This window comes from Melanostigma gelatinosum (genome assembly GCF_949748355.1).
Source record: "Melanostigma gelatinosum genome assembly, chromosome: 16".
Classification (NCBI taxonomy): domain Eukaryota; kingdom Metazoa; phylum Chordata; class Actinopteri; order Perciformes; family Zoarcidae; genus Melanostigma; species Melanostigma gelatinosum.
The window spans coordinates 13,810,796-13,830,076 of NC_136649.1; the positions used below are offsets into that span (position 1 = coordinate 13,810,796).

General features: G+C 41.9%; 4 protein-coding genes across 4 annotated transcripts; 2 read left to right on the forward strand and 2 right to left on the reverse strand.

The window, feature by feature from the left end:
- Positions 1-1,650: 1,650 nt before the first annotated feature.
- ptafr (platelet-activating factor receptor) lies at positions 1,651-3,297 on the forward strand. The gene is made up of 2 exons (XM_079286819.1): positions 1,651-1,723; positions 2,098-3,297. Exon 2 carries the CDS (start codon positions 2,104-2,106, stop codon positions 3,283-3,285), a length of 1,182 nt encoding a protein of 393 aa, XP_079142945.1. The 5' UTR covers positions 1,651-1,723; positions 2,098-2,103; the 3' UTR covers positions 3,286-3,297.
- Positions 3,298-4,484: 1,187 nt separating this feature from the next.
- On the reverse strand, positions 4,485-6,518 carry LOC306790497 (uncharacterized protein). Its single transcript, XM_079286820.1, has 6 exons — positions 6,390-6,518; positions 6,228-6,290; positions 5,313-5,573; positions 4,831-4,962; positions 4,717-4,744; positions 4,485-4,607 (listed from the first exon to the last, which is right to left on the reverse strand). The coding sequence occupies exons 1-6, from the start codon at positions 6,433-6,435 to the stop codon at positions 4,538-4,540; spliced, it is 600 nt and encodes a 199-aa protein (XP_079142946.1). The 5' UTR covers positions 6,436-6,518; the 3' UTR covers positions 4,485-4,537.
- Positions 6,519-8,645: 2,127 nt separating this feature from the next.
- Positions 8,646-14,208, forward strand: pacrg (PARK2 co-regulated; the record flags this gene model as incomplete). The annotated part of the gene is made up of 5 exons (XM_079286289.1): positions 8,646-8,669; positions 8,796-8,930; positions 11,406-11,577; positions 13,087-13,236; positions 14,060-14,208. The coding sequence occupies exons 1-5, from the start codon at positions 8,664-8,666 to the stop codon at positions 14,206-14,208; spliced, it is 612 nt and encodes a 203-aa protein (XP_079142415.1). The 5' UTR covers positions 8,646-8,663.
- A 2,702-nt stretch (positions 14,209-16,910) lies between these two features.
- On the reverse strand, positions 16,911-18,746 carry LOC306790160 (uncharacterized protein). The gene is made up of 6 exons (XM_079286288.1): positions 18,669-18,746; positions 18,507-18,569; positions 17,781-18,041; positions 17,299-17,430; positions 17,187-17,214; positions 16,911-17,077 (listed from the first exon to the last, which is right to left on the reverse strand). Exons 1-6 carry the CDS (start codon positions 18,712-18,714, stop codon positions 16,951-16,953), a joined length of 657 nt encoding a protein of 218 aa, XP_079142414.1. The 5' UTR covers positions 18,715-18,746; the 3' UTR covers positions 16,911-16,950.
- Positions 18,747-19,281: the final 535 nt, after the last annotated feature.

Consider the following 19,281-nt stretch of genomic DNA (forward strand, 5'->3'; position numbering starts at 1 on the left):
GCTGCATTCGACACGGTCGACCATGCCATACTCCTAGAAAGACTAAAAATCTGGGTGGGACTCTCTGGCACAGCACTTAACTGGTTTGAATCCTACTTGAAGGGCCAAGAATACTTTGTGTCTGTAGCTGATCACACATCAGAGCTGACTAAAATGACATGTGGTGTTCCCCAAGGTTCAATACTGGGGCCTCTTCTGTTCACCATCTACATGCTTCCACTAGCTCAGATTATGGAAAACAACAAAGTGTGTTATCATAATTATGCAGACGACACACAAATCTACATAACTATGTCACCAGGGGACTATAATCCCATACAAGGGCTGGGTAACTGCATTGAACAAATCAACAACTGGATGTGCCAGAATTTTCTTCAATTAAACAAAGATAAAACAGAAGTAATTGTTTTTGGTACCAAGGACGAACAATTGAAAATCACCGCTCAGCTTCAGTCACTGATGTTAAAACCCACAAACCAAGCCAGAAATCTAGGTGTAGTTATGGATTCAGACCTCAACCTGAACAGCCATATCAAGACAATTACAAAATCAGCCTACTATCACCTGAAGAATATATCAAGGATTAGAGGATTTATGTCTCAACAGGATTTGGAAAAACCTGTCCATGCATTTATCTTCAGCAGACTGGACTACTGTAACGGTGTGTTTACAGGTCTCTGTAAAAAGTCCGTCAGAAAGCTGCAGCTGATTCAGAATGCTGCAGCTCGAGTCCTCACTAAGACCAGGAGGGTGGATCATATCACCCCAGTTCTGAGGTCTTTGCACTGGCTTCCTGTCCAACAAAGAATTGACTTTAAAATCCTGCTGTTGGTTTACAAAGCACTGAATGGTTTAGGGCCAAAATACATCTCTGATCCCTCAGCTCATTGAAATCAAGATTGAAGACCTTTCTGTTTGCTGCTGCCTTTAATTGAACCACGTTCAATTCATATATTAATCAATTTCCTGCATTTCTGCATTTTACTACTGCATTTTATTTCTTACACTGTTTTTTAATTGTTTTTGAAATCTCCTTTTCTTTTGCCTTGTGTTTTGATGCTTTTAATGGTTTTATGTGAAGCACTTTGAATTACTAACCCTAACCCTTGTTGTTGAAATGTGCTATACAAATAAACTTGCCTTGCCTTGCCTTGCCTAAGTGACTTTCATGTCTTCCTATGTTGAGATAATGAATTATTATAGCATAATAATACATTGACACCATGAAAAATGTAACCGACTGTAGTTACAATTGTCTTTTATACTTCATTTTAGTTGTACACTTCAGAACTATTATTATAACGAACAATTTAAAATATATTCTCAAGGAAAATAAACAGATTTTCTATTTAGCAAATGATTGCTGTTTGGCTTATGTTCTCAGAGAGAAGCCATGTTTCAATGTAACGACAACACTATTGTTGGTGTCTTCCTCAGAATATTTAAAACACGTTTTTATGACGAAGGAAATAAAAAACGACTGTAAAACTCTGAGATGTCTTCAAAATGGGCAGGTTCTTCTTCTTCTTTTTGACAGACAGGAACACACACAGGAAAAAAGGAGGTGGGGATGCTCGTTGCAACACGTGTGGATTTCCAAATCGTCTTTTGTCAGCAAGCCGCAAGCAACCGCCCATTCAGTGAGTTTAACTGTATTAAATAGCTGCTGAGGCATTCATAGCGTATACTTCTTGAGAGATATTAGAGGAGAAGAAGCAGTCTGGTAAGTCGAGATTTTATTGTCTTTTTCTGAAAAAAACAAAAGAAAAAAGAAGAAGTTAATATTTACTTAAGAGTTTCTTTATTTCAGTAAAACAAATAGTAAGGTAGACCTACCTTACACACTAAGGTTTAATGACAATATAAATTAATACACCTGTCAGCATAACCCCATTCAGCACCACAAACTGCAGCCTCCAAAATGTTCAATCAACCAATTCTAACCAAAACATTACAACCTTCATCGGTTGGATTTATATTGTATTTGACTTTGTTTTAGCTGGATGTACTTAATAAACTGGTGACTGATTGTACTTATTTTGACTATAAACAAACCCCAGAATGCTTTATGATGTTACTATGTTCTGTCTCCCACAGACAGAAATGCTGCCCTCAACTACAGAGCAGGTTGCCGGAACCGAGACCTCCAGTCTGGGCTCTTCGGCTGGTAATGGCTCAGCCTTCCTGGACTCTGAGTTTCGTTATGTCCTCTTCCCAGTTGTCTACGGCATCATCTTCATCCTGGGCCTCTTCGCTAACCTCTACGTGCTGTTTGTCCTACGCTGCCTCCGCGGTACCAGGGCCATGGGTGAAATCCGCATCTACATGACAAACTTGACCGTCGCCGATCTCCTTTTTGTGAGTGCCCTTCCCTTCTGGATTGGCTATTACAGTCGGCAGGGTAACTGGGTCTACACAGACTTCATGTGCCGGCTGACTGGCTCGTTGTTCTTCATCAACACGTACTGCTCCATCCTCTTCCTCGGGGCCATCAGCATCAACCGATACTGGGCAGTCACCCGGCCTCTGGATGTGGCCACCTCAGACCACAGACGTCGTGGGATCATCGTGTGCGTTGTCATCTGGGTTTTGACCCTGGCGATGGCTGTTCCATTTCTGGCATCTCCAGGGACCAACACTGATGAGAACAACGTCACTCGCTGTTTCGAGGGGTACCACCATGGAACCGATTCACAGAAGAAAACAGTGGCTGCCACTCATTTGGCAATAATTGGAGTGTTTTTTGTGGTGTTTTTTCTGGTCGTGGTGTGTAATTTCCTGATTGCTCGAGCGTTGCTTTCTCAAAATCTTCCTCAGTCAGAGTTCCGGTCTGCAACGATCATATCCAGGAAGTCCCACAGGACCATGTCCTCCTCAACTAAAAGCCCCAGGGGGCTGAAACGGAGAGCTCTGCAGATGTTGTTTGCGGTGGTGGGAGTGTTTGCTCTGTGTTTCCTGCCTCACCATGTAATTCAAGGCTTCTGGACACTGGCGGTGTTGCAGATCACACAGGGCTGGGGCCACGTAGAGTGGGACCAGAAGACCCTTCAGGCTCTCAACGACGCACATCAGATCACTTTGCTTCTTATGGGACTCAACTGCATTTTGGATCCTGTAATTTATTATTTTGCCACACAGAAGTTCAGAGGGTTGATCACGGCCCACATTAAACAGTTAGTAAAGCGAGAGGGGTGCTCACAGACGCTCACCTCACAGGTCTCCATGGACAGCAAGAATCAGAGCCAGAGACTCCATAGTGAGCACCAGCAGCCCGAAATAAATTGATTCAAACAGATTTAATACTTGTACAAAAGTGGAGATATTTGTTACTTGTGTGTGAAAGAGTGAAAGCAGTTTCAGTGTTAATGTAGTTTAGTGTCACCCTCAGAATTTGGTTTCATACATAATTTAGGACATTTTATTTCCACACACATTGCACCAGTCCTTCCTGTGTGAAGAACAAGCTAAAAAGGAGAAGTTTTGCAAGCAGAAGTACATCAGCAAATCGAGTATGGCTCTGAAAATTCTGCGGGAGGACACTTTATCATTAGTGTGTGAAATGAACTGATAAAGCAGCAGAGAAAATTATTTAAATCCTCCCGCAGGTGTTGTTCTGCATAAAGTGGGACACTAAAACAGTGGAGAAGTCAAGGATAACAGCCATATATAGAGAGCTTAGTCATCTCTTTTTGGGTGTTCTCACTAGATTACACACTTCACCTCAGTCGGCGTAATCGTCTCACCTGACATTTTATCAGTAGAATATTTGAGATTGTTGTCTCACATCAGATGAATTACAGGTTTTTTGGGCTTTGCATGGACAAGTTCTATCTTATATTGTGAAACCATGTGACAGAGTTGATCATGCTTGAGCTACGTTTCACCTCTGGCATCCACTATGTCACAAGTCCCATGATTCAGTGTGGCAACACTTATTATTATTCACCTCTCCGCTGTATATGTATGATACCGTATTCTCACTGTGAGTTTAGTTGCTGTTGTAAAACTGATGTATGACACATTTTGTATTCAGTGGGTTTGGTTATCTTGTAGGTTCCTCAAATGTGTTTGTAATGTCATTTTAAACTTTCAGAAGGAAATGGTTTTACTCCACAGTCAACATTTGTGATTAGAATTTTATTCGATTGATATGATTGAAGAAAAATAAAAAGACAGTTTCGTACACATCAACAAGCTATAGAGGCATCTCAGTCTGTGTAAAAGAGAAGAATAAAGTACATGCTGTTTGTGACACAAATGACAGGTTTTATCAAAATTGTACAAACACAGACAAGGAATGGACTCTTGCGTTTTGCGTGAACATTTTAACTATTTTTACCACATTCAGATTGTGTTGAATAACTTCTGTCAAATCAGATTACAGTAAATAAAAGCAGATAGCAAACCTCATTATTCAGGTTAAAGGTGATGCTGAGCTCTTTTTTTTGGTCTTTTTATTGCATATCTCCACGTTCACATGAACGTTCACGATAGACTTGAGTACACATTGTCCTCAGTCACATTGGTGGGGTCGAGATCAGTGTCTTGGCTGGTGTTTGTAATTCATGTACACATCTCCGTCACTTTCAGTGTGTGGCAAACCTCCCCTGATAAGTACAAAAATGTCATCACACTGTTCATATATGCACAGCCTGAAACAGCATGTGAACCAAATGCAAACACGAGTAGAAACATTTATTTCCTGTAGAGACTTACTTTGGTGACTGTTCAGGTCCAGGAAAACCTTTAAGAAATTCAGAACATTTGGTTAAGATTTCACCAAGGTTTTTACAAGAGTTTGAGAGGAAATGCTTTTTTTTTTTTTTTTACCTTTAGCTGCAATGTTGGAGGTGGTCGATGTGGCACCAAGTCTGTGCCAGGCCAGCCAAAATAGAACAGCAAAGACGACGATCAAGGCCAGGAGAGAAAAAAATAAGGCAGCGATTCCTAAATTCTCACTGACTGTTGTAAGTCAGGGAAAAAGCACAGAATTGCAGGAGAAAGATTTTAGTTGTTGGTCACAGACAAAAAATAATAAACAGTTGAAAAAACAAAAACGAAATGGCATTCTATCTTTGTGCATGACAAACAAACTTTTTCAAATCGTTAGTTGTTTGGACAGTATTAGCCTACTGTAGATATATCAATATCTCTGCATAAGTTGGTTTCAAATGCTTTGGCCAGAAACAGCTGTGAGAGTATTGAGAGTGAACAAAAACAGTTGTGGGCTGGACAGTTAACCAATGAGCTGAAAGACAAATGAAAGCTGAGTAGAGCTGAGGGGAACTGCAGATTCAAAACCGACCACCAACCTGTTGTACGCATGGAGATGATAAAGACTGTGTGGTTTTGAGAAAACTGACTCTCGGCACGGCAGCGGTAAAGCCCGCTCTGCTCTGGCTTGGTAAGCGTGAGCTCTCCACCGTTTCCCACCTCACGCCAAGTCAGATTTTCTAGGTGTTCCCAGGACTTGACAGAGACTTTCACGTTGAAAGCGTTGCAGAGCAGGTTGACTCTTTGACCTGCTGCAACTGGGTAGTCTGGTATGGCCACCAGCTGCAGAGAGAGCTTTCCTGAGGAGGAAAAAGGGTGCGGTGGACGGTTTGGTGAACACAAAATGAAGGATGATGGATGGAGGAAAGAAAGGAAGGGGAAGTGAGCAGATAAACAGTTACAGACACACTAGTGGCGTGGTTCTAGGGAGGGCAATGACTGTTTTCTGTTGTGTTGGCCAGTCTATCCAGCAGACTTTGAATTTGAATTTGTAATCCCTCTTATTCACGCCTCTGACTGGCTTCCATGGCAATGGCAGCCAAGGCTCATGGGTATTGTAGTATTGAGACTCTTTTGCCATCCCAAAATGATGCACAAAACACAATTGCTCACAAACTAAATAATTAAAACTGGTGGCCATAACATAAACCTATAGCATAGAGACATCATTCGGGGGAGTCCCTGTGTTCAGTTGACGATAACTTTAAAGAAAAAACTGAAATTGCGACATAATAGGGAAAAATACACAGAACCAGAACCAGCAGCCGCTCCCACTTATTAAACATTAGCATCTTAGCATTGCCATTGTGAGCATGTGAGCAGGCTAATATTAGCATTTAGCTCAAAATGCTGCTCGATAAAACAGGATAAACCCTCACAGAGCTGCCGACATGGCTCTTGTTATTAATACTTTCATTTGATTGGAATTATGAAATAATCACATTCTGTTTTACCTTCAACAGCCGGTGTAGTACTCGTGGAGGTTGTTGTAGTCCATGTTGTAGTCTGGAATGTCACTGGATCGACAACAAGAAGCACAAATAAACGTTAACAGTAAATTTAAAAAACGACGTCCTGGATTCTGTTATTACATTTACTAATTAAAAGGTCCTTACCTGTACTCTCACACAGGAACCACAGGAGAGAAAAGCGAAGCAGCATGTTGTTTTGAGATGAAAAGAAAGTAAACGCCACACTCACTTCAGGTACAAGAACAGGTACAAGAACGGATCAAAAGTTGTCATCAATGCACAGGTAAGAGTGGAGGAAGTGAGACTGGGAAACATAAATATAAAGGAAGTTTCAAGTTCCTTTTTATTTTTTTCACAAATATGAAACAAAACAACTAGAAATAATGAATAACATTCTCCTGTTTGAGGCAGGCAAAGTACGCAGCTCAGCTTAACCAAACCAAATGATAAGATCAACACAAATACAAATGAGCATAAAGAAAATCATAATTAAACCTAATCTCACACTTGTAAGCCTTCAATTTGTAAAATTTAAAATCTTAGCTCATTTCATTGGAAATGCTTTGTTACAGCTTGGCTCTTTGTTTACTTCCTGTCAGCTGATTCACATAAACTGTGTCCCAATCCAGCGGCTGCATCCTTCTGCATTCAAAGACCAAATGTGCCACAGCAAGGGACAAAGTGAAGCTTATAAAGCGTTCCCTTTCAACCCTAACGCTAAGAGGTTCAAAGGATGATTCATACCTTACAGAGATTGGCGAATTCATAGATAACTTGTATTTCATATCACGTAAATAAATGGACCAAGGTGGACAAATGTAGTTGTGAACCTAAAATATAATTTTCAAAGTCCAGTAATGTACAAACGAAATATCACTTTTAATGTCCAGAACAAACGTTTCTATTGATAACACAGCTAACCTTAAATTGTTTATTTTGCTATTTTAGCTGCTGTTGTTTGGTGGTGTGAAGGAAAATTTACTGTAACTTTTTGTTTTATTTTAGGAGCAAGGTTCATACTGGGGGAATTGTCACCACTTAATTCATCATGGAGGTAAGACAACAATATCCTATTTGTAATATCTCCATTTGATATGACCATCTACGGGTGTCAAACTCAATCACAGAGAGGGACACAATTAAAAAGTGGGACTACGTTGAGGGCCAAACACTGTCAACATTTTAAAAAACAGGATAGAAGGGATATTGGACAAAGTGCAAAAAGAAATATGGCTACATTCTTTTATGCATATGCCCCAGAGCCAGACGTCTGGCATCTTTATGGCTGCCAGTTCATTATTGTCTGGGGTTAAGTTCTGTGCTGTGGAAACCCTCAAGATTTCTTTATTTTGAGTTATTGTGGATTTTTGTACTTTTTTACTGAGTTGATATTCTTTACTGTTTATTACTTATTTATATTACTTGTTGCTCTTGTTTTTTACTCTGTATCTTGTGTGCACTGTCCACTTTGCTGCTGTGATCCTGTAAATTTCCACACTGCGGGACTAATAAAGGATTATCTTATTTTATCTTATCTTATCTTACGATGGAGTGATCTGTGCATCAGTGAGACAACTCCTGTCTAGGGTTTTGTTCATCTTCATCAGAAAAGCTGCTCACACAGGTATGTGCTTCCAAACATGCAGAGCATTTGAGCAGCATATAGGCGGAGTTGAGGCATCGTTCCAGGGATGAAGCTTGGAAACAGAGTCATACTTTGCCTTGAGTGTGTCATTGCGCTGGAGGTCTATCAGCTCCATTTGGATGTGCACAGGTGCTCTTTCCACGTCAACGGATTGCTGAGCAGTTCACATTTAAATGTCTGAGCTGCAATGTCGGCAAATCGTCGAATGAACTCCGTGCCAAGTGCGCCCCGTGCAAAATGCGCAGTCGTGAACACAGCGGTGGAGACACGGTTTGGCAACACGGAAAGTGACCCGAGTTTCCTTTCTGCATCTATAGCCTACCCCACAGGTGCAGCTTGGCCTGGAAAGCTCTCACTGCATCAAACATGTCTGTGGTCACACGTCCTAGTCCCTGAAGCTGCAGGGGTTTAGCGCAGTTCTGTGGCGTGGCGGGCCATGTTATGATCGACATATTTTCTTGCGTGCTGGATATAATTGTACCGAGGGCCGGATTTGGCCCGCGGGCCTTGAGTTTGACACGTCTGGGTAACAAGGAAAAGCACGTGCCTGCAGAAACCAGACCAAAGCCTATCTGAAGTTGCCAGGCAACCACTACCCAAAAAAAACAACACCGTGCGGTTACATTTTGAGAGCTAGAATCAATGAGTTAGTGAGCAATATTGCTCCTGATTTTCAGCTTGGATACGCGTCATCATTGCACATGACCGGACCTGTGGATATGTCGAGGAAGAAGGAGGCAAAAAAAACACAAGGCTTCAGCCTGAAGCCCGCTATGAAGGTGATGATAGCTTATAGCTTGAGGATGTAGCTATAAATTGGATTTGCAAAACGAACATTTTTCATCCTCTACATTGAGCTGCAATTTGTCAAATGTGTCATGTCTGACATGTGGCATGTCATGCAGGTGGAGGGTCCCCCGTCTGCAGGGGTTTTTCAACCGCGCCCTCTCGATCCAACCAACTTTTGCAAGATGTACGACCGCGGGGACTTCCCAATGCAAATGGATTATAACAGCAGAGGCCACCACATATTTTGGAAGGTACAGTAGGATCGCTGCCCTCTGGTAAAGAGTGACTGATGTATGTGATTTTCTCACAGCGTTAACAAAAAAGCCAGGGTGCTGACTTTGCCATCAGGAAACGTTGAATGTCATCATGGCAATGGTGGTAGAATCTAAATAAAACAACATCAATCATCAAGGCTAGAAAATATATATTTTTCATTTACAATGATTTCTTACAACTACTGTTTGAATCCACCCTTCCTGTCAAATAGTTTTCGTGAATGTGAAGACTCGATCGGTGCTGTGCAAACACCATTTATCGTCATGAGCTCAGCTGAAGGGTAATGATGAGTTTCTCGCATATTCACAGGTCCAATGTGGGCTGTTATCCTGTAGGAGGCAGTGCAGATTTGCTCACTTGTAGGCTCCCCCTGTCTCACAGCACCAATCACAGAATCCATCAATCACAAACTATAGAAACTCAAGACAGTCACAGATAAACACAGGGACTAACTGTCGATGTATTGTTGTGTACGGTACTGCATGTGTGTGTGTCTGTTTCAATACACAAGCCTCCACAGAGCCATTGGACTCCTTCTCATCACCATGTTGCTTTATTTCTGCAACCACCTCTGATGCCGTTGTTTAATGAGCAGAAGCTCTCCTCAGACTTGTTCCTGGTCTGTCTGCTTCTGTTGCTATGTGTCTGCTGTTACAGAGACATGCAGGTCTGTGTCCCAAGGCTAATTGCTGCTACTCGGCTGAGTCTTTCTTTGCCCCACTCTCATTGACTCCTCGGACTCCAGGGGGATTCCCATAGGCACCCAAAGACAAACAAACCTGGGCGGACAATCAATAACGGATGCAAGAGTTACCGCTGAGTGCAGCCGCTGATTAAGATTCCTCTGGAATGTGTGTTACATCAGGGTAGGTGAGAGCGTGGCTGTGCCTAAATGTGAGACCTGATCTACTGACAGTGTTAAATAAGACGGTGCTATTATGAGTTAGCTTAGGTATAGTTTCTATACGTTTCTCTATTTTACACAAACCATGAAACAGCTATTTAAACTCCTGTACATCTGCGTAGTATAATGAAAAAGAGAAAAACATAAACTCGTATACTGTTAACCCGACAGTATAGCACACCAGAACACATCACCATAACCTTAAATTAGATGTTTTCAATTCCTCAATCCTCAATTTTAACTCATTGTTTCATTCTAAGTTTGAATTATTTTTAATCCTCTTATTAATTACTGTATTAAATGACCAGCATTTTCCTATCCCAAAGTATAATCACATAGACCAATATTATCACTAATGTATGTGACCCGGTGCACAAGACCCAGAATAAACTGGAACTAGAGACTGCTATACTGAAAATATAGATTTTATATTATATGGCATAAAAGACTTGTCTCCACTCAGCAAGTGGGGTTCAATAAAAGACCTAAATGCAGATCATAATAAAGGATGAATGAAGTAAATTATAAAAATACACAAATCAAAACAAATGAACAAGAAAAGAAAAGAAACATGGGGCTAAACTGCACCACCAGGGAAGTCAGTGCAGAGTTATGCGTAAATAGAGGAATTTGTCACAAAATATGTTTGCCAATTATGAACAAACCACTGCACACAAACAGAAATCAAATCAAATTTAGGGGTTTGCCCTGCTTTGAAGTATCGGCTCTGACCGGCGGCTGAGCGAGGGCTGGGGACTTGAAAGCACCAAGCGCCACTGCCTGGGTGCCATTTCAGCACAGACCAGCGTGACCCAGCAGGATGCTTGAGTGTATGTGTGTGTGTGTGTGTGTGTGTGTGTGTGTGTGTGTGGACAAGAGAGTGTCTCCGGCTTCAGCTGTCCTCAAGGACTGCTGGCTGCTGGGGGCTATTTGCCTCCACACCGAAGGGATTTCCTTTCATTACATGAAAAACAGAATCACCCATTCAACCGCTAACCTCTCTCTCAACAATAGTGCCATTGGGATGCAGTGCTACAGCTGATAGCCCTGTTGGATATCGACACTCTGTAGCTAGATCCAGTACAAACCAATATTGCATGAGCCATGGCTACATGCAACCTTTTATAAGATTTTCAGAACACACACATGGCTCAAGGACAGCCTGCTTTGGGTCAGCTGTTCTTTGCAATCCAGAGTGCCTGAGTGGCTTTCCTCACAGTGGCTTCACACACATGACTGACTTTACTTTAATGTGTCACACACTACCCACACACTCAGCCAAACATCAAAGCCGGCCCGTGGCCCGTAGCTGGACGAATGTCTTAATCTACCACCTGTGTGTGTGTGTGTGTGTGTGTGTGTGTGCGCCTTTTTGTCCGTCCTGTAAATGGTGTAAACAGGTGTTAACATGTCAGCCCACAAGATGCCACATGCCGCTGTGTAATGATCTCCTGAACAGCTGTCCCCCCTCTGTCTTCGTATGTCTCTCTGGATCAAAGAAGCAGCTAATAATGCCCGGAATGTAAATAGTCATTTCTGTCCTCAGGTGGAGTTCGAGAAGCTGGACTACAACTACTACCTCCCTCTGTTCTTCGATGGCTTAACTGAGACTGATCATCCGTACAAGTTCCTCGCCTGTCAGGGAGTCCATGAGTTGCTGGACAACGGAGGCCCCAAGATCCTGCCCGTCATCCCCCAGCTCATCATCCCCATCAGGAGTAAGTCTGGCCCGGGCGTCGACTCTCACGGTTTACGAATCACACACAGCACAGCTCCCTTCCCAAGTGACCCTGTGTGTGTTGATATCATTTCACCTTCACCGTGTTCCTCTGCTGCTGAGGGGAAAATGTGGTTATCTCAAGACTGAAGAAACGCCTTACAAATGCTGGTATTGTGTCAGCCGAACTACTATTAGAGTATTGACAACATGAATGAATGAATGAATGAAATTTATAGAGCGCTTTTCACAGACATGACATCACAAAGTGCTTAACAGCAGAAATTTAAAAACATAAAAAACCACAATGTGACCCTAGGGTCAATAAATTACATACACAGAGAAAAATAAGATTAAAAATAAATAAATAAAAAATAAAAATAAGACAATAAAAATTAAAACACATTTTAAGAGCAGGTCTAGGACATGGGTTTTTACTCAAACGCCAGTCTCCATTAAGCTCTAACAAATGCTAAGATCATAGCTATAAAATGAGGACACCTGCCATGTGCAACGTGGTGACGTGCCACATTTAACTGCGTTATCGTGGTGTGCCTCATTACCTTTCCACACGCACACATTTCCACGTGCACACGCTCACACTCTCGCATGCTCACAAGTTGGCAGATGGAGATGGGCTGAAAGGTCAGGTCTCAGGTCAGAGAAGTCTATGACTTGTACTATATCAGAATTCACAGGTAGTGTGGCAGTGTGGCAGCGAGAGCATTTGGTTTAGCTGAGCCTGTTTCAACAGACTATCAGTGCTTCAGCGCTTCAGGTTTCACTAAATTAGTATGTAATTAGTTGTATCTGTGAGACAGGGCAGATACTCAGCACATTCATTTATTTTCTTCAAAACAAAAAGCAGAGAAAATACTTTGATTAAAATACCTCCGTTGGTCATTTTCCAGTGTTTTCTTTTGTCATCTTAAAAATGTAGCCTGATTCAGCTTTTTGGTTTCAGGCTTTCTACAACAAGTACCTCTCAACTTCTTCTTCCTCTCTTTTTCTACATCTCTCTCTTACAGTCTGTCTTAGTTGCTAATCACAGTTATTTTCTAACCCTTTGCCCTCTGCCTGTCACATCTCTTCATCTCTCTCTCTCTGACATTCTCCAGCCCTCCATCTCTCCCACCATCGTTCCCTTTTGTTCTCTCTATCAGTGGGAGCTGGAGTTAAGTGCAGCTGTAGGCCAAATAGCCCAGTGATTGTCTCTCACTTACTCCTGCCTCCCCAGTGCATTTGAAATCACTGATTGCAGACAAGCCAGTCTGAATCAAAGCCGAGCTGTAAGGAAATGCTTTCAAGGGGAAGGTAGTGTGTGTGTGGGAGTTACGATTGATGTGTAATTTGTCTACCATATAATTGCAGTTGTCAGAATCACTCCACACTTACTGTACCTCCACCTGCCTGAAGAAACAACCTGCAAATCAGATCTAAAAATGGACTGACAGTTTTACCTTGTGGCCCTTTTCACTGACTGATCTCTGCCTTGTTTCCTGCTCTTCAGAGGCCCTGAACACGAAGAACCATCAGGTGATGTGCATCATGCTGAAAGTCCTGAAACATCTGGTGGTGTCCGGTGACAACGTGGGAGAGGCTCTGGTGCCGTACTTCAGACAAATCCTCCCCATTTTCAGAATCTTCAAGGAGAAGAACAGTAAGTTCCAACTGGTTGAGTGTTAATTCACGGACAGGTTGTGTGTCAGCATAACGAGGCTCTGCGCTTTTGTAGGGCAGTCGTCGTGTAAGCACGTCCTTTTGTGTTATGAATCATTTTTCGTGCGAGCACTGCTACTCCGTCAGAGAGTCGAAGGACAGCAAACATTTACGAGCCTGTGACAGGCAGTGATACGTATTCATGTGTAGTGTGTAGCCTGTGTTAAGACAGTGAATCTCGTGACTTCCAGGCAGAAAGCATCCTGAGTTTCTCCGTAGATCAAGTGCATGCACCTGTCCCTGATTCCTTTTTTTCTTCTTTTCCTCCCACGACTTTAACATCCACTTGACAGAGAAGCTCCATTTTGTCCTTTCTGCTGTCAGTCAGGCTGCATTGCATTGCATCCCGGCACTGTTGAGGAGGAGTCCTTGCTTTCTTTGGAAGCCGTGCTGCTGAAAGGGAGGAAGAAGGAAGGTGTGGAGGTTGGACACCTCAGGAATGTTTTTTTGATAACAAGTTCCCCCAGCGCTCTGTCTACATGTTTGTTCGCGTGTGTGTGTCCTAGGGGAGGGGAGTTTCTGCAGCTTTCTTGCCATATTGTGATAGGCCACAAGTGTATTACTTCAGTCCGTCCGGTGGATTTGAAGTCAGATAGAAGGATGGCATTTGCCGACTCTGTCCGCAGCAAAGCATTGCAGCGTGGCCACAGGTGGTGCTCTGTGAGCCTCGACATCAAGCTCACAGTCTGCGATGATGCCGACTGAGCCTAAAATATCTTTGTTTTTCTCATGCTGTCTGTCTGACTCTGTTTCCTCGTCCCCAGACATTGATGACGAGTACGGCGAGGGGGGAGAGAACATCGGTCAACTGATCGGTGAGACTCTGGAGCTGTTTGAGTGCCACGGAGGAAGGGATGCCTTCCTAAACATCAAATACATGGTGCCCACCTACCAGTCCTGCATGACCAAATGAGGAGGGGGATTGTTGACTTCAGTCCTTCTGTATGCCTCTAAATGTTATCTCATCCCTTTCTGTATCCTAGCCCTGACCCTAGTCCTCTGTTCCGCTCCACTTTGCCGAGCTCAAACCCTCCTCCTGCCTCTCTACTCCCTCTGCTTTTTATGATAGATATTAAGTTCAACCCAGATTCAATTAATTGCAATTCATTCTTTGTGTATCACTATCACTTGCTAACACAAAATTTAATGCAAGCTTGACGGAGCAAATTTGCCTCATTGAAATACAGGGATTGTTCATTTTTTTATTGCTCTAGTGATTTATTTAGCTCGCTGATGAGGAATCCTTGATGCACGGTGACTTTATTTCAATCAGATGAACAATGTAACACTTTAACAATGTATGAAAACATAGATTTGAAGGAGAGACCGTGTGGGCCTCGTCGAGATGGATGCATGAGGGAAGTGGGGTGTTGTGTCACCTGCAGAGAGAGCTGTCTAGCTCCAGCCACACCTGAGATTCAGGAGCAGTCAGCTGCCGAAAGAGGAATAAGAGACCAAAGAAATGCCGGGCTGTCTTCGGATCAAAGAGCTGATTGGCTCTTAGATTTGAAAACAAACACGTTAAGTAGAAAATCCTAACTTTCTGTGTAATTGTAATACTTAACGCTAGATTGTTGCTATTAGTCTCATTTTGCGCAATGTGGCTGATAATAATAATAATATATTAGGTTTATATTTATTGAGAAAGCCTACATCCGACTTGATGTCAAAATGTTTTCAGTCAGAGCACTGGAGCAATTGTAAAGCATCAGAAAACGTATTAAAAGAAAAGCACAATTGTCACTGATGGAAACTTGCAGTGTTGCTTTTCCTCCGTGTGTAGCCTATTTATGTAGCTGTGATGTTTGAGAATCACCCACTTTGCTGGTTGGCGGGTTCTTACCAGTGGCTGCCACTCATTTTGCAATGATTGGAGTGTTTTTTGTGGTGTTTTTTATGGTCGTGGTGTGTAATTTCCTGATTGCTCGAGCGTTGCTTTCTCAAAATCCTCCTCAGTCAGAGTTCCGGTCTGCAACGATCATATCCAGGAAGTCCCACAGGACCATGTCCTCCTCAACTAAAAGCCCCAGGGGGCTAAAACGGAGAGCTCTGCAGATGTTGTTTGCGGTGGTGGGAGTGTTTGCTCTGTGTTTCCTGCCTCACCATGTAATTCAAGGCTTCTGGACACTGGCGGTGTTGCAGATCACACAGGGCTGGGGCCACGTAGAGTGGGACCAGAAGACCCTTCAGGCTCTCAACGACGCACATCAGATCACTTTGCTTCTCATGGGACTCAACTGCATTTTGGATCCTGTAATTTATTATTTTGCCACACAGAAGTTCAGAGGGTTGATCACGGCCCACATTAAACAGTTAGTAAAGCGAGAGGGGTGCTCACAGACGCTCACCTCACAGGTCTCCATGGACAGCAGGAATCAGAGCCAGAGACTCCATAGTGAGCACCAGCAGCCCGAAATAAATTGATTCAAACTGATTTAATACTTGTAAAAAAGTGGAGATATTTGTTACTTGTGTGTGAAAGACTTTCATGTTGCCCCTGTTTCAAGATTACATTTTCTTGCACCTCCAGAACTATAAGCAGTTTCAGTGTTGATGTAGTTTAGTGTCACCCTCAGAATTTCATGTGGTTTCACACACTTATTTTTAAACTTTATTTGAAGAAGTTTTGCAAGCAGAAGTACATCAGCAAATCGAGTATGGCTCTGAAAATTCTGCGGGAGGACACTTTATGACTTTAGTGTGTGAAATGAACTGATAAAGCAGCAGAGAAAATTATTTAAATCCTCCCGCAGGTGTTGTTCTGCATAAAGTGGGGCACTAAAACAGTGGAGAAGTCAAGGATAACAGCCATATATAGAGAGCTTAGTCGTCTCTTTTTGGGTGTTCTCACTAGATTACACACACACTTCAGCTTAGTCGGCGTAATCGTCCCGCCTGACATTTTATCAGTAAAATATTTGAGATTGTTGTCTCACATCAGATGAATTGGAGGTTTTTTGGGCTTTGCATGGACAAGTTCGATCTCATATTGTGAAACCATGTGACGGAAGTGACAATGCTTGAGCTACGTTTCACCTCTGGCATCCACAATATATGTCACATGGTACAAATCCCATGATTCATTGTGACAACACTTATTATTATTCACCTATCCGCTGTATATGTATTGTACCGTATTCTCACTGTGAGTTTAGGTGCTGTTGTAAAACTGATGTATGACGCATTTTGTATTCAGTGGCTTTGGTTATCTTGTAGGTTCCTCAAATGTGTTTGTAATGTCATTTTAAACTTTCAGAAGGAAATGGTTTTACTCCACAGTCAACATTTGTGATTAGAATTTTATTCTATTGAAGAAAAATAAAAAGACAGTTTCGTACACATCAACAAGCTATAGAGGCATCTCAGTCTGTGTAAAAGAGAAGAATAAAGTACATGCTTTTTGTGACACAAATTACAGGTTTTATCAAAATTGTATGGACTCTTGCGTTTTGCGTGAACATTTTAACTGTTTTTACCACATTCAGATTGTGTTAAATAACTTCTGTCAAATCAGATTACAGTAAATAAAAGCAGATAGCAAACCTCATTATTCAGGTTAAATGTGATGCTGAGCTCTTTCTGCAGATATTTTTCTGCTGAACAAAATGCTGTTTTTTGGTCTTTTTATTGCATATCTCCACGTTCACATGAACGTTCACGATAGACTTGAGTACACATTGTCCTCAGTCACATTGGTGGGGTCGAGATCAGTGTAGTCTTGGCCGGTGTTTGTGTAATTCATGTACACATCTCCGTCACTTTCAGTGTGTGGCAAACCTCCCCTGATAAGTACAAAAATGTCATCACACTGTTCATATATGCACAGCCTGAAACAGCATGTGAACCAAATGCAAACATGAGTAGAAACATTTATTTCATGTAGAGACTTACTTTGGTGACTGTTCAGGTCCAGGAAAACCTTTAAGAAATTCAGAACATTTGGTTAAGATTTCACCAAGGTTTTTACAAGAGTTTGAGAGGAAATGCTTTTTTTTTTTTTTACCTTTAGCTGCAATGTTGGAGGTGGTCGATGTGGCACCAAGTCTGTGCCAGGCCAGCCAAAATAGAATAGCAAAGACGACGATCAAGGCCAGGAGAGAAAAAAATAAGGCAGCGATCCCTAAATGCTCACTGACTGTTGTAAGTCAGGGAAAAAGCACAGAATTGCAGGAGCAAGATTTTAGTTGTTGGTCACAGACAAAAAATAATAAACAGTTGAAAAAACAAAAACGAAATGGCATTCTATCTTTGTGCATGACAAACAAACTTTTTCAAATCGTTAGTTGTTTGGACAGTATTAGCCTACTGTAGATATATCAATATCTCTGCATAAGTTGGTTTCAAATGCTTTGGCCAGAAACAGCTGTGAGAGTATTGAGAGTGAACAAAAACAGTTGTGGGCTGGACAGTTAACCAATGAGCTGAAAGACAAATGAAAGCTGAGTAGAGCTGAGGGGAACTGCAGATTCAAAACCGACCACCAACCTGTTGTATGCATGGAGATGATAAAGACTGTGTGGTTTTGAGAAAACTGACTCTCGGCACGGCAGCGGTAAAGCCCGCTCTGCTCTGGCTTGGTAAGCGTGAGCTCTCCACCGTTTCCCACCTCACGCCAAGTCAGATTTTCTAGGTGTTCCCAGGACTTGACAGAGACTTTCACGTTGAAAGCGTTGCAGAGCAGGTTGACTCTTTGACCTGCTGCAACTGGGTAGTCTGGTATGGCCACCAGCTGCAGAGAGAGCTTTCCTGAGGAGGAAATTTTTTTTAAATTTATTTGTACATTATTAACTTATTATATACATGGAGCAGAGAGATCTCCTCTGCGCCACATCCTTACAATTAACATCAGTACACATAGCTGCATCTCCAGGTAGATGAATATTAGGATTGGTCTGTACGAGCTTAATAGACTAAGATGTCCTCTTTAGTGAGAGTTGACCAGTCAAGTTTCTCTGTGTTGACACAATTTGCATTTCTAGATAGTCCCGGTAGATGTTCAATTGTGGTATTGAGACTCCTCTGCCATGGCCAAAATTACACACAAAACATAATTGCTCACAAACTAAATAATTAAAACTGGTGGCCATAACATAAACCTATAGCATAGGGACATCATTCGGGGGAGTCCCTGTGTTCAGTTGAAGATCATTTTAAAGAAAAAAATGAAATTGGAACCAAATAGGGAAAAATACACATCACATTCTGTATTACCTTCAACAGCCGGTGTAGTACTCATGGAGGTTGTTGTAGTCCATGTTGTAGTCTGGAATGTCACTGTATCGACAACAAGAAGCACAAATAAACGTTAACAGTAAATTTAAAAAACGACATCCTGGATTCTGTTATTACATTTACTGATTAAAAGGTCCTTACCTGTACTCTCACACAGGAACCACAGGAGAGAAAAGCGAAGCAGCATGTTGTTTTGAGATGAACAGAAAGTAAACGCCACACTCACTTCAGGCAAACAGGTACAAGAAAGGATCAAATGTTGTCATCAACGCACAGGTAAGAGTGGAGGAAGTGAATATAAATATAAAGGAAGTTTCAAGTTCCCTTTTTTTTTTACAATAATGAATAACATTCTCCAATTTGATATACAAGGAAAGCAGCAGACCTTAATCTGTCCAACTCTTATACCTCGGTATTGGAAATCTTGGCATGGCATTAAAACAATTATAAGGTACACAGGAAGCAGAACAAAATAGTCAAAAATAAGCAAAGGAAAAACTATTAATACATACAAATATAGAAACTTAGCTTAACCAAACCAAAGGATAAGATCAACACAAATACAAATGCACAAATGAGCATAAAGAAAATCATAATTAAACCTAATCTCACACATGTAAGCCTTCATTTGTAAAATTTAAAACCCGTCAATCAATTTACGACCTGCACGGAAAACAGTTAATAACCAGACTCCAACTAACTTTTAATGTTTTTTTTTAAAAGTCAGAGCCGGCGGGCAAGTCTACCAGACTCT

Bases quoted from the DNA above. Each gene is read 5' to 3' on its own strand.
- LOC306790497 (XM_079286820.1), bottom strand. From the start codon at position 6,435: ATGCTGCTTCGCTTTTCTCTCCTGTGGTTCCTGTGTGAGAGTACAG. The intron at 6,291-6,389 runs GTAAGGACCTTT...TTGTCGATCCAG, and splicing joins GTTCCTGTGTGAGAGTACAG to TGACATTCCAGACTACAACA. The intron at 4,745-4,830 runs GTAAAAAAAAAA...AATTTCTTAAAG, and splicing joins CTCCAACATTGCAGCTAAAG to GTTTTCCTGGACCTGAACAG.
- LOC306790160 (XM_079286288.1), bottom strand. From the start codon at position 18,714: ATGCTGCTTCGCTTTTCTCTCCTGTGGTTCCTGTGTGAGAGTACAG. The intron at 18,570-18,668 runs GTAAGGACCTTT...TTGTCGATACAG, and splicing joins GTTCCTGTGTGAGAGTACAG to TGACATTCCAGACTACAACA. The intron at 18,042-18,506 runs GTAATACAGAAT...TTTCCTCCTCAG, and splicing joins TACTACACCGGCTGTTGAAG to GAAAGCTCTCTCTGCAGCTG.
- ptafr (XM_079286819.1), top strand. From the start codon at position 2,104: ATGCTGCCCTCAACTACAGAGCAGGTTGCCGGAACCGAGACCTCCAGT.